This window comes from Apiospora aurea, assembly GCF_038362705.1.
Source record: "Apiospora aurea strain CBS 24483 chromosome Unknown utg000006l_segment0_segment0, whole genome shotgun sequence".
NCBI lineage: Eukaryota > Fungi > Ascomycota > Sordariomycetes > Amphisphaeriales > Apiosporaceae > Apiospora > Apiospora aurea.
The window spans coordinates 2,350,175-2,363,685 of record NW_027117393.1 but is presented as its reverse complement, the minus strand read 5'-3'; the positions used below and the strand labels follow the sequence as shown (position 1 = coordinate 2,363,685).

General features: G+C 52.2%; 6 protein-coding genes across 6 annotated transcripts; 3 read left to right on the top strand and 3 right to left on the bottom strand.

Moving 5' to 3' along the window:
- Positions 1-144: 144 nt before the first annotated feature.
- Positions 145-2,278, bottom strand: PG986_009310 (uncharacterized protein; the record flags this gene model as incomplete). The annotated part of the gene is made up of 4 exons (XM_066845532.1): positions 145-519; positions 683-877; positions 942-1,920; positions 1,977-2,278. 4 exons carry the CDS (start codon positions 2,276-2,278, stop codon positions 145-147), a joined length of 1,851 nt encoding a protein of 616 aa, XP_066697930.1.
- A 1,078-nt stretch (positions 2,279-3,356) lies between these two features.
- Positions 3,357-6,442, bottom strand: PG986_009309 (uncharacterized protein; the record flags this gene model as incomplete). Its single annotated transcript, XM_066845531.1, has 5 exons — positions 3,357-3,889; positions 3,969-4,266; positions 4,683-5,225; positions 5,273-5,746; positions 5,807-6,442. 5 exons carry the CDS (start codon positions 6,440-6,442, stop codon positions 3,357-3,359), a joined length of 2,484 nt encoding a protein of 827 aa, XP_066697929.1.
- A 540-nt stretch (positions 6,443-6,982) lies between these two features.
- On the top strand, positions 6,983-7,922 carry PG986_009308 (inositol monophosphatase; the record flags this gene model as incomplete). Its single annotated transcript, XM_066845530.1, has 2 exons — positions 6,983-7,100; positions 7,153-7,922. The coding sequence occupies 2 exons, from the start codon at positions 6,983-6,985 to the stop codon at positions 7,920-7,922; spliced, it is 888 nt and encodes a 295-aa protein (XP_066697928.1).
- Positions 7,923-8,563: 641 nt separating this feature from the next.
- On the top strand, positions 8,564-9,496 carry PG986_009307 (UDP-glucose 4-epimerase; the record flags this gene model as incomplete). Its single annotated transcript, XM_066845529.1, has 1 exon — positions 8,564-9,496. One exon carries the CDS (start codon positions 8,564-8,566, stop codon positions 9,494-9,496), a length of 933 nt encoding a protein of 310 aa, XP_066697927.1.
- A 510-nt stretch (positions 9,497-10,006) lies between these two features.
- Positions 10,007-11,313, top strand: PG986_009306 (uncharacterized protein; the record flags this gene model as incomplete). Its single annotated transcript, XM_066845528.1, has 2 exons — positions 10,007-10,567; positions 10,630-11,313. The coding sequence occupies 2 exons, from the start codon at positions 10,007-10,009 to the stop codon at positions 11,311-11,313; spliced, it is 1,245 nt and encodes a 414-aa protein (XP_066697926.1).
- A 991-nt stretch (positions 11,314-12,304) lies between these two features.
- PG986_009305 (uncharacterized protein) lies at positions 12,305-13,345 on the bottom strand (the record flags this gene model as incomplete). Its single annotated transcript, XM_066845527.1, has 1 exon — positions 12,305-13,345. The coding sequence occupies one exon, from the start codon at positions 13,343-13,345 to the stop codon at positions 12,305-12,307; it is 1,041 nt and encodes a 346-aa protein (XP_066697925.1).
- Between the last annotated feature and the right edge of the window lie 166 nt (positions 13,346-13,511).

The window sequence follows — 13,511 nt, the reverse complement described above, 5'->3', positions numbered from 1 at the left end:
AAATCGGACTACGGCTAGGCTGCCGCCGTTACTGATTCTGTTCATTATATATGTCGTGGGTACTAACAGGAGAAACAAGAATACGACTTAAGAGCTCTAGGATGGTGTTCCTCGTCCACACTCACTCTCTAGAAAAACGTGGCCTCAGGTGGCTAGTTTCGCCAGCATCTCGTCCGACAGCTTCATGTTGTACAGCTCCAGATGCTGCTGGGACCCGTGCACGTCGTCCTCCATGAACCCGCCGGCGGGCACCGGCTTGCCGCCGCGGATGCGCGGGATCGTCACCTTGAACGCCCGGGCCGGGTCGAAGAAGCCGCACCAGACGATGCGGTCCCGGCTCACGCCCAGCGCGGCGGCCACGGACGCCTCGCTCAGCAGGCCGCTCTGCTTGACGGCTTGGTACGTCGCCTCGGTCTCCAACATGGCGCCGAGCGTGATCTCGTAGGGGCCCGAGTTCTTGGACCGGAGGACCCGGGCTATGTCGCCTAGCACGGTGGGCGCTGGCTGGGTCTCGGACGGCTTGTTGGGGGAGGCACCGGCGGGGGCGGGGGTTGGTCTGGATGCCTTCAGGCTTCACTACGTCGCCTAGGGGCTTTTCTTTCGTTGTCGGATTGGAGGCATGGCGGGGAGTGCTCGTCTTCTCGCCGTGGCCGATTGTGGAGACTGTGTGTAGAATGCGTACCCTGGGGGGTTCAGAACCGGCTTCAGATGCCACCCGCTCCTGGCCGGGGAGGGAGAGATGCTTCTCGCCTTCCTTGAGGTCCATCAAATGGTAGACCGAGAACTTGGCACACGGCCCCAGATCGATTTCAACTTTACCGCCGATGCCGATGCCGAAGTTTCCCGAAGTAGCCTTTTGGCCCTGGTAGCTCCCATGCTGATGATATTTCGTTACTTATGGTCGTCGGCGCCCTTGAAGCAAGTTAAGTGCCCTAACTTACCATTGTGCCAACTCGGGCAGTTGAAGCGATAGCCCTGGCTTGTGCCTGTGTGGGCGCAATGACCTCGCCGATTAGGAAGATGTCGTTGGCAACTCTACCCGACTCGTCTCTCCCGTGGATGTGCCAATGGATGTCCCAGTCAGAGACATCAGGGTGCTGTGCCGTGATATACAAACGGACCTGCTCGAGTAAGGGGTCGATCTGATGGACAAGTATCGCTGCGTTGTGCAGGTTAGCAACACTCAAGGAACCACTAAGTCTTATCAGCGAAGTACACCACATACGGTCTCGTATAGTTCCCATGTACATGCTCCGGTATCCGACGATCGTCGCCGCTTCCAGCTTCAGCTGATAGGGCTGTCCGTTGTCTTCGGAAAAGTGGAATGTGCTGCCCGATACCCGGACGGTTCTCCCGTCTGACAGCTGCTCGTATCGGGACTTGGTCAGGTCCAGCCACCCACCCGGCCCGTAGAGAAGATCGGGTCGGGATTTCTCGTACAACGTATGAGCCGCGACGGATAGGGGCGTACACCTTGACGTGGGCAGAGTGGGAACGATATCGAACGCGCCGTTGTCGTATACCGTGGCGACGGCTCCGTAGGACTTGGGATCACTGCAGAGTCCGCCACATTCCATGATCTTGCCCATGTGTTGGAGTGAACCCAAGATTGTTGCCTTCTCCTTGGGGCTTGCGTTTGCCAGCTGGGGCTTCATGAGGTGTGCAGCATAGGCGACATAAGGCGCGTGATCGTAGGCTCTTCCGCCAACAATGACATCGAAGTCTGGGTTGGCTCCCATTGCATCCAAGAACGGCTCGGGGCCTAGCTGGCTCACTATGGTGGTTGCATTCTCAACGTCTTCTTCCGTAAGCGTCGGTACGAATTTGCCGCAGCCAGTGATAGACCCTTTCCGCAGTCGATCCAAAATAATGGCTTTGTCGACCCCGGCGAAGATTGCAAGTACCTTGAAGCGGTAATGTCTACTTATAGGTTAAGCATTTTTTAAACCTAGGTTTGGTACAAAGAGTACTCTTACTCATTTCCCTTCTCAGTCACAATCTCCTCCAAGATCTCTGAAACTTCTCTCACGTGGTCGTCGGACCCGTCGCCCCCGACCGAGCTGAATATCAGGGGCACATGGAAGGCGTAGACTAGCTTCAGCAACTTGGACAGGTCTCGGTAGTACGATGAGCGGGGGCATGTCGTCACGCCCAGGGCCAGCTTCTCCGGGCCGCTGTCCGTTGACCCGGAGTCGAGGATGATGACGGTCGGGGTACCGGTAGCAACGAGCGATTCGAGCGCCGTCTCTGTCAGTTTCTCGTCGAAGCCGTAGCCCATCATGCCGACGGGGGTCACAACGTGGCAAACGGGCATACCGTTTTCACCAGTACTGGAAGCCATTGATACCAGATTCTTTTAGTTTTGCTTTTTAGGAGGAGGCGGTGCAGCGGGTGCGGAAAGGAGGCTGCCCCAAAGACAATGCGATGGACGGGCAAGAGGCCTGGTAGCAAAACAGACGTATTAAGAGTGTCTTCATCTACTTCATGATGATCTGCGTAACGGATAAATACAAGGTTCGCCCCTCATCCTCCGCATCTCGCTGCTATCTGCTCGGCGCCTAGCGTAACGCCGCGACGGCGTCGTGTAAAGCCGAAAACCGCTTTTCTCGGCCGATCTTCGCAACACCACCGTTAGCCGAGCCGGTGCCGCTATCCGGGGACATGTGAAACTGGATATGTTATTGGTTGTTTACGAAGCAAGATTTCTCCATGTGTCTCGCTATAAATTGTTGAGAACCAGTTTCGGGCATTGGGTTGCGGACATGCCGTGTTCTTCGAATAGATCTAGAAATATAACGACTAGTCAGACCAGGAGACACTCTTTATCTGTATACGCAGAACTATTCCACGCCCAAACCCCGGCAAGGAGCGTTGAAATTTACCTGGCTTTATCATGTCAACGTTGCCAGTGACTGTTCCAGCTTTCTATTTAAACTAAGTGGTAAACTCCCTGTTGTGATGATAACATATAGACCCCAGTTTCCGAATATCAAAAGTACAGCTAAGGATTTCAAGGGTACTAACTCATCATCTCCTATAGCCGGTACGGGTCCGAAGGTACTAGTACATTGCGTGTATACTTAACGTCATTGTCTCATACTGCAACTATAAGAAACTTTACTGTTAAATTGATAAAACGAAAAAGAAAACCGAAAAAAAGAAGAAAAAAAAGAAAGCAAAACGGATTACAACCTGCGTAGACTTATGAAGCGCTTGGTCACGGGCTCCTCGAGGCAATAATGGCTTCCCCGAACAGCAATAAAACTGCTAATCTACCCCTGACCCCTCTTAGTCCATTCCTATAGCCGTATGTCTTCAAGCCCACAATTGAGATAATAGAGGTACATGTAGTTGGACTAGATTGTTTCTCCACCACCATACCATAGTCTTCCGGTCCTTATCTCTATCCCTTGCTCTCCGCCGATCAACCACTCCCCGGCGGTGGGCGATTCTTGGTGGTGAGGCCAAAGTTGCTTCCTCAACTGTCCATTGATAGACTCGATCTTCGTAACCCACATCTGCCTTGAAGGAAGATTACTAAGCACTTCGTCATTGACGATGCGGGCAATCGTGACATGACTAGAAGTAGTAAAATACCGAGAAGCAGCCTCGACACCCTTATCACGACAAAGACGCGCCAGGTCGCGACGAAGATGGAGATACGTGTATTCACTGTCCCCTTCAGGTACGACAGTCATAGAAACTGTTCCTTCGTCGTAGTTCAGTTGTGGTCTGCCGAGTTTCACGGGATGGAGTCGGACAAAGTCGGTTAGCTGCTGGAATGAAGGTTGGAGTCTTGCCACAGCATCCCGCAGCTTCTCGGGTGTCTCAGAGTGGACTATTTCCAGTAATGTCATATGCATCGAGCCTGACGGGGCCATCCAGAATCCTATATGTAATTTTTCAGAGACTTACAGGCCACTTGAGCAAGGGTAGAGAAACAAACTTCGCTTTGAGAAAATACTGACCATCGGGTACCATGTTTCGCAACTCCCTCTGAGCTTCGATGATCGCTTCGATAATTTCAGGTGGCGGCCGGACCCAAAGGCAGAGGTTGTTTCTGGGGTCAACGAAGGCATCGTCTTCCAGGATCGACTTGAGGATGTTATCACACCGAGCACCTTCAAACTTGGGATCAAGGAACGTCGCTTTTGACTTCGCGTTCCTATCATGCCGCTGTATCTCAAAGAGCTCTCGAATACGCCCAGGATAGCCCTCGGTTTGAGCAATGAAGCCTTCTATCGTCTCGGCGAGACCCATTGATGCCTCCATCGAGTACACGTAATGCCAGGCGGTGCAGTGTTAACAGATATAAGTTCTTCGTTTATGTACTGCGGGGTATGCCAGTGAAAAATGGATGTACTCCACTCTCATTAATATTCAGGAGCGTAGGTCCACGGTGGTACAAGCAGTTGGCAGTACTGAGATCAACCACTGCCGTTTGATTCGACAGATCACTTCTACCGGTAGCCGAGCCCGAAATCGGCGCCGGATCTTGCATATAATAGCACCGCGACCATAAAAGAAAAGAAGAAGGGAAAAGAAGCAGGGAAAAAGAAGAAAGAGAAAAGAGAAAAGAAACAAGTTGCACCACCGGTATATTCCCCTTCCTACTTAGTTGTGGCTTAACTCTTCGGTTTGACAGAGAAGTATTTGAAGTTTCATTGAATCGTAAAAGTTACCAGATCCCTTTTTGGCTCTCCCCCTAAAGCTTCGCCATCCATAATTCCATGAACATATGCCTCGCCATGGAAATAGAAAAGTCCGCAAGACTTTTCCCGCATAACGAAAGGCACTTCGCCGCCCATGAAGACACAGATGGTGTCACCACTGCAACATCCTTCTTCAGTCAAGCCAAGGTAGCCCGTTGAACTGACGAACAACACCTTGCCTGTGATGATTGCTTTTAAAGAGCCCGAGATAGGACCCCAAAACTCCTGTGAGGTAAACATATTGATGGTGTCGTTAGGGAGTGATGCTTTGTTGAATCTCGAGAAGTACTTTTGTCCGTACTCAGGATCGATTCTCGGAGAAGCTGGGGTTCGGTCCGCCGTGATGGTTCTGAAGAGTGCAAGCCAAGTTGGCTCGCGGGACGGAGCATACTCAGCATCAGTATCTAGATCATCGACCAGCTTGCGGAGCCAGTCTAGTGACATTGCCACCGAGTTTGGTCCGTTGGTAGGGAGGAGGCTCTCAAGACTGAATACCGCTGCGATCTTACCGATCTCAACCCCGGTGAGCGTAAGGTCATGTTTCCCCCTGGAAAGGATACCTGTGACTGAGTGGCACCGTTTGCCTTGAAAAGGCGGTCCCATAGGAAGCGATAGTATCTGTTCAAGACGCCTCCATTATCCATAGCTTGGCTCCAGTCTGGTACCCAAGAAGGAAGCCCAGCGACCTGGGATCCCCTATTCTTCTGTCGAATTATTGATAATACCCTGAGGTCGGAGCGAGATCGTAGGATGTGCTTAGTGCAGTCAATGTAAACATTCTGCACCGAGTCCTCATAGTTGACAGTTATCCCTTGGGAGAAGGCTTCACTGGCTATTCCAAGAAGCGCGTAGACCTTGTCTCTTAAGTCAGTAGCTTCCTTATCGCTACTGGACTTGATCAACACCCGGATGTAGAGCGCTTCGTCGCGTTTTGGATCTTGAAAATCGTGAAAAATAGCCCTCCATTGCCCGATTCCGACGGCCCTCGTTGCCTTTCCATCGGACAAGACGTAGAAGCCAGATCCAGTGGCCCGCTGAAATCCCGTGTGTAAAGTTTCCCAATCAATCGTTGAGAAGCCCCAGTGAACGCTTACTACCCGAGCAACAACCACTTCTTGGATCACCCACATACGTGAGAACCAAGGTCTTTGGAGGAGCTTTTCGAGAGCGGAGCGTCTTTCCGTTGCTCTGTCACTCTCAATATGTTTCAATGTGATGCTCGCATCCGATGTCCCATCGTCTTGCGCGAATCTTTCCAGCGTGTCGAATGCTAACCCAGCCTGTTCATCTGTCGGACCGAGCCATACCAAAACACGTTCAGCCCGTACGTATATATCTTTCATATGGGCTACTTGAGCCGATTTTTCCTTGCTATCTTGTTGATTGATGCATATACCGTCGACCCAGAGCCTTGTTATGGAAGGTTGGCCATCCTGTTTGTTCTGCAACAAATAGTCGAATACTTCACCCAGCGTATTCGATAGAGGGACCGGACTACCACTGAGCGTTAATAATGCCTGGTTTTGTACCTGACCCCACGTGTATGACAGAGCCGCATATGCTGGGGCGAGCTTGAGAGGGTATGTTTTCAAACTGGCACACATAGGTGTTGATCCTGCCTCGAATCCTGTTTGGAGCGGCTCGGGGTTCCCACGTGCAGTGTTGAACTCTAGAAGGCGGATTGAAGGAGTAGCATAATCGAGGAGAGGGACATCTTTGTATATATCCATCCAGCCTACATGAAGGGTTTCCAAAACGTGATTGTTGTCATAAAATCAGAGCATGATCCGGATAGTCTCCTTGCACCTTGATCATGCGAAGAGAGACGATTTGATCGGTATGGTAGCAATCATGGAGGGATTTCAGGGGGTATGAACTTCCGCAGAGGATTACGATGCTTCCTCTACGTTGCTGGCTCGTTCTCCAGCCAAGTTCTGTTCCAATGCAACGTACCAGAAACCCGAAGGACAGTGATTGGTCCTTTGAGCTGATGGAGTGAAGCATTGCATGAAAACAGGGGTTGGAGCGACACAAGGGCTTAATGGCGCAGTCACACATGCTACTTTCGTCTACATAAAGCCACGCAGTCTCAGTATCAGTTGCTACTGTGGCCTCGCCTTCTAGCTTGCACTTAATGATACACCACATACTACATCGTATGGGCCATCCCTGATTACACCCAGCCTGCTTCTTTGGCCTGCTCCCTTCACGTCTTTGTCGCTTTTTAGCCCTATTTTCACTCCGGATCAGAAGAAAAAGACGTTGCTACAATGGCCAACTTGGACTTGCCTACTGTCCGCATGTTTTTGATTGAAGTGGCCAAGGAGGCCGGACTTATCATTACTCGTGCAGGTCAGTCGCAGGTTGCATCAACAAACAAAAAGAATGGTAAGGCTAAGTATGGCTCTTTGTGGTGCATCTGACTGATACTTCTACACAGGCACTGACATTGTGACTGAGACGGATCAGGAGGTGGAAGCACACATTGCCTGGCGTCTCAAGGACAGGTATCCCACGTTTGGTTTCCTCGGAGAAGAATCCTACAAATCTGGGACGAAGGTTCTTGACAAGCCAACCTTCATCGTTGATCCCATTGACGGGACTTCTAACTTTGTCCACCATTTTCCAGCTGTTTGCGTCAGCCTTGGCCTTGTGGTTTCTAAGCGACCTGCAGTGGGCGTGGTGTATAACCCATTCGATGATGAGCTCTGGGCTGCAGTTCAAGGCGGTGGTGCATATATGCAGAAAGGCGGTGGACAGGTTCAGAAGCTCCCACTGTACATGACGCCACTCGAAAGCCTCCAGTCGGCCTGCATCGGTATAGAATGGGGGAGTGACCGCGATGGTCCCAACTTTGAATTGAACCTCAAGGTATTCACTACACTGGTACGGTCAACCAGAACCGGTGGGCGCTTTGTCAATTCCTTGCGCGGTACTGGATCGGCAGCGATTGCTATCTGTCGTACAGCAGCTGGCCAGCAGGACATGTTTTGGGAATGCGGATGCTGGGTCTGGGATGTTGCCGCAGCGTGGTGCATTCTATCCGAAGCTGGAGGAATCATGGTGGACGGGCATCCGGGAAACTGGGAGCCTCCCATTGACAACCGCAGATATCTCGCTGTAAGGCCAGCGACGACTGGCCAGAAAGAGGTAGTCGAAGAGTTCTGGTCCACCATGGGTGACCAACGGTCACTGTATGGGCCCCCGTGAGAAGATGAGGGTCTCTCGGCATTTCTTACGGTATGGATAACCGGCAAGGAGTGACATGGGCACAGCTGGTGTCGGAAATAGAGCAAATGGCAACAACCGTATCAACATTGTATTGTGATGTACTGTAGTGGCTTGCATGCGCGTCTATTTTTTGCACTTTCTTCACACCGCTGCATGTTGTGTAACTTAGACCAGGCTGGACTTGGGCGGAGCGACGGAAGCACCCACCCGTACCTGTATCAGATCAGAGTAAGCAGATGAGTCCCGCCTGGATTCGGCTTTGTGCGCTCTCTACAGCATCATCCTTATTTCCTGGGTGCATAACACAACAGGATAGACGACACTTGTCTTCTCCAATCCAGACATAGATACACTCTGCGCTGGTGTGTGTACTTCATTCACATGTGAGGAGGGTAATTAGGGGTACCCATTGAACAAGCTCTCTGCCAGAGGATATGCTCAGTGCTGTATTGTACCGGCTTCAGGCAGCTTACCCCGGATTCTGCCCCGCAAAAATGTGTTGACGTCAAGACCTAGTGCAAGCTCTCCTACCCCGACCTATCCCGACACCATTTGGAAACTCATTCACTGTTGACATTCTAGGGTAAAAGCTGCCGGTCTTTTCATAATAAACGTTAATCATGGCCACCCAAGGCAAAAGGATAGTATTTACCGGAGGCAGCGGCAAAGCCGGCCGTCATGTGATCCCCGAACTCCTCAAGCGCGGCCACAAGGTCCTCAACCTGGACCTGAACCCGCTGCCGAACCCGGACGGCCAGGGCCTCAACCCGGACGTCTTCACGCTCAAGACGGACCTGACCGACTCGGGCCAGGTCTTCAACGCGCTGACGACGCACTTCAACTTCGGCGGCTTCGACGACGGCCGGGTCCCGCAGCCGCCCGACGTCGTCATCCACTTCGCCGCCTACGCGCGCGTCATGCTGGTGCCCGACAACGAGACCTGGCGCGGCAACGTGACGTCGACGTACAACGTCATCGAGGCCGCGAGCAAGCTGGGCGTGCCCAAGATCATCATCGCGTCCAGCGAGACGACGTACGGCGTCTGCTTCGCCGAGGGCGCCGACGTCGACTACGAGCACTTGCCGCTGAGCGAGGACGACGACGTCAACCCCATGGACACGTACGCGCTGTCGAAGCTGTGCGGCGAGCGCGTGGCGCGGGGGTTCTCGCGCCGGTTCGGCGGCGCCGACATCTACGCCCTGCGCATCGGCAACGTCGTCGAGCCGCACGAGTACGCCCGCGACTTCCCGCAGCACGTGGGCCGGCCGGAGACGCGGCGGCGCAACGCGTGGAGCTACATCGACGCGCGGGACCTTGGGCAGATCTGCGACCTCTGCATCCAGAAGGACGGGCTGGGGTTCCAGATCTTCAACGCGACGAACGACACCATCACCACGACGGTGCCGACGGAGGCGTTCTTGGCCAAGGCGGCGCCGAATACCAAGATTACGCGGAAGATGGGGGAGTGGGAGGCGCCTCTGTCGAACAAGAAGATCAAGGACGTGTTGGGCTTCAGGGAAGAACACAATTGGAGGAAACACTATACGCCATGAGTCAGATTAGTATTGCATGATTGAAACTGGCTGAAAAGAAGTCGAGGAAATAGATTTTGAATGAAACGGTTTGCAACCTGGCTCGGCCATAGCCCCTGTCGATATTGCCAGAAGACCGCAGCAACATCTGCACCCCAATCCCTCATTGTGGCTAGCACAGGAAACCTTCAGCTATCGTGATAGCAAATTTGAGGTTTGCTTCGTCTTCCGGTGCTTGTGGATTCCCATGCCGAGTCACACGTTGCACGGCATACTTGGTTTGGTGGGGGCCTCCTGCAGTTGGCCGTCGCAAGCGGGCACCAATGCATTGCCTCATTTTATCTGCCTGGCCGCTGGAAAGGCCGTCCTTGTTGGTTTGCCCGTTTGCAAAGCCTCACCGAAACATAAACCCATCATTGTTGTGAGCCCTCTTCATTTCTTTCATCACGGTCTCCAGTCACTAGCATTCGACGTTCACTTCTAAGCAATTCTACTGCCTCCCTGGTTCTCCAAACACCATATCAACAAATCATGCAGCAAATCGGCACGCAATCGGAGGTTCTTGGAGCCGCGAGCATACAAAGTCTTATTGACTTGGCCCTTGAAAAACTTCTGGTGCCTATCCATGCCCTCGAGCAATGGATCGAGCATCTCCTCAGATCCGTGGGCGACTCCATCTCAGATGCGTGCGCGTCCGTCCGAGATTTCATCGTCGGCATTCCCGGCTGTATCCTGGAAGGTCTCAAAGCAGCCACGATCTGGGTACTCTGTGCCCCATTCCGGCTCATTGGATGGCTGTGGCGGACACTCGCATTAGGGCCCTTCCTGCTGGACCTTACGAAGTGGGTTGCTATCTCCTTCGGCATCCTTTTCGGACTCACTATTGCAGTCGGTCTAGCCCACTTCTGCTGTCAATGGTTTGCTGTAAGCGCCAAGAACAGACTCCTGCCTGGTCCCAACGGAGGACGCGTTTATGGCACCTTTGGCAACAGAAGCCAACGGGCTGGTCGAGGACGCTCGCATATCAGGAGCACCTACCGGGCCTGGGTGGCCTGGGGATCCGGCGTCGTAGCAAACCATGGTCCCAAGGCTGTAAGTCGTTGCTCAAAAGTTCGGTTCTCGCTCATCAGTGTCTGACTTTGACTGTGTTTCAGGAAAAGAAAGCTCGCAGTGTCGGGGACTACATCCATCAATGTCGTCTACGAGCCGAAGCAACCAGCCGAGAATGGGTCAGCAGCTACCAAGCCCGCCAGGAGTCACGCCGACAAGAACGAGCCCAGCAGCGGCAGCAGGCTGAGCAGGAACGACAGCAAGCAGAATACGAGCAAGAACAACGAAGACAACAAGAGCAACAAGAAATGGCACGACAGCAAGAGGAAAAGGCTAGACAAGAACAGGCCGAACAGCAGCGAGCACAATGGGAAAAGGCCCAAAGTCAAGAAGAGAAACCGGAAGCCTCTACTCCTCGAGAGTTGACGCAAGGTGAGATTTGTCGGTTGTTCGAGGAGTGGATGAGCACAACAGATGCTCTGCTCAGCAATAAATCCAACTTGAGGCACATCCCTGACCCGCCTACCCTGCCATTGCGGGAGCACTGCGATGTCAGTTGCAAGGAGTGGAAGAAAAGATTGGGCGTGACCTTTTGCGAGCATAGCATTAAGGAACTGATCCAGGCATACGTGAACGTACGCAAGCTTTCATGGAAGGGCAGAAGAGCGTTTCTCAGCAAGCAGAGGTATATCTGGCACCCGGACAGGTTCACCCAGTGCCCCGAGGACGTCAGGGACAGATTGCAACTGGTGGCTGGCGAGTTGGCCAATATTATGGAAAGATTGTGATGTTTCTTTCCATAGCAGCCACTTTCCTTTTCTTTGGGGGCAGTGACCGGTGGAGGATATGAGGTTCGGCCAGTGTGTTCTCTTTGGCATTTCCGTTTGTTAATGAATTCTTGTCAACGGACGTACCAACTACTAATTAGCGTTGATTCCACTTCTGCCGTATGAAATGTCCCTTGGCCATCGACTTGTTGGGACTGCAATTCAACGGCTACTTTCACCAGCCCACGCTATCACAAATAGAAGATGCCCACAAAGATGCAGCTTTAGATGCTACGATTTATTACAGCAACAGGGCCACAGAAGTTTATATCATGAAGTATTCACATTCAGGACTCATCTGGTACTGAAAGGGTATTTATATACATATGCCATTCGCTTTGTCTATCTCGTGTATCATCAGCTGTCGTACGTATCGAGAGACAAAATGCCATGCGCCAAGCCACCCAATCATCATTCATTAGCTCGTATCAGCGATTCCTGTCGTGCCTGATAACCATAGCAGCTCTGGATTAGCCACGGGAGTGAAGACCCAATGTGCGCCATCTACCAGCTCAGAGCCTCGGCGTCGAGAGTACCCTTGTCCTTCTCATCATTATCGTCTTTTTCCAGGTGCTCCGTCGCCTCAGTAGTATCTGAATTCGTTTCTGGATCACCCAAGTGCCCAGAGCCACATGGAGTCTCAGGGAAAAGCACATCCCATTTCCGCTTCCACTCATCAAGGTTGTCGTCATCTTGTTCAGTGTACAAGATACGTCGAGAGAATTGTAAAAGTCGTCTAGCAAGAGGGAACCAAGGGCTGGTGGCTTCCCAAACCCAATGCTCTCCAACAGCTTCCTCAAACGCTCTCTTGATCTCTGCATCTTCTGGTGTGGTGGGCTCATTTCCGTGGGTATCTAAGGGCTCTTCATTCCAGTCATAGTGGCCGCCGCACTGGGAACACTCGTCTTCGTCTCCACTCTCTTCATTCCCATCGTCACTATCTTCGTCGTCTTCATCCTCGTTGACTCCCCAGCCGGTCTGCCAAAGCCATCGGGGGAGGGATACGAGCAGCGAATCGAGGCGCAAAGTTTACGTCGTCCCAGTCTATAACTCCTGTGATGACAGGGTCCGGGTGGAAGTCGACCATGATGTTGCGTGGGAAGAAATCCGGATGTTGTAGGCAGATGTAGTCATTTTCAGGCTTGAAGAGGTCATTGTCCACCATGCCTTGAACCATCTTTTGAAGAGGCTCAAAACGACCCAGAAGATAGTCATGTGGAGTCCGTCTATTAAGCGCCTCGTAGATGCGCCTTTGGTAGATTGGTAGCATGATCTCATTGATAGACAGGTCAGGTGGATCGTATCGCAGGCGCTCGATAGGCAGAATGCCATTTTCTTTGTTGTTCCAATCAATCGGATCGTCAGGTATTTCGAGATACTCGGTTCCGAAAGGCTGGATGAAAACGTTATCATTGCTGTCACCTCGAGGAGAGATTTTCCCATGAGCCTTCATTCGTCCTGCGATGGGGCTGGTGATCGATTCCATCTGCCGATACAAGCTTGCAAGTTCCTTGGCAATGGCGACTTTCTGTTCTTTAGAAAGGTCTCCCAGGACACTCTGCAGAGTTCTTCCCGGGATTCGCGAAAGAATGACATAGTCATGGTTGAGGGCGTTGTCCTCAGTCGCATCCCAAGTGATAACCTTCGGGACCTTGATATCCGTAAAGTCGTTCAAGTACTCGAGAATGGCAACAGTGCGAGTTATCGAGTCGTCGTCCCACGGAAGGCGGAGCACCACGTCTGGCAGTCGGCCAGCAGCATCAGCGCAAGATATGACAAATAGTTGGTTGTAGGTTCCCTCGTCAAGATACTGGACATCGATGGAATCATGTTCGACAGATGGCCAAATCTGTTTACAGAGGGTAGCAATCCGGCCTATGGTTTCTTCCTCGGTAGCAAAAGGAACCTCAGGTTCATCATCGCATGGCACAAACTTCTGTGAATCGATGGAGCAGATGCTTGTGCGTAGATTGTGGAGTTTTCGGCGGAGCATGTTGGTGGCTGACTGGTTCATGGTAAGTTGGCTCAGGTGGTTTTTCGCAGCCGAAGAATGGATGTGGATGAAGTCGTGGAAATGGTTAAGAAGAAGTCCGGCAGCTAAATAATTAATAAATGTCAGCTGCCTGGGTTGAGGAAGGGTAGAATTGAATGTGTTCAGG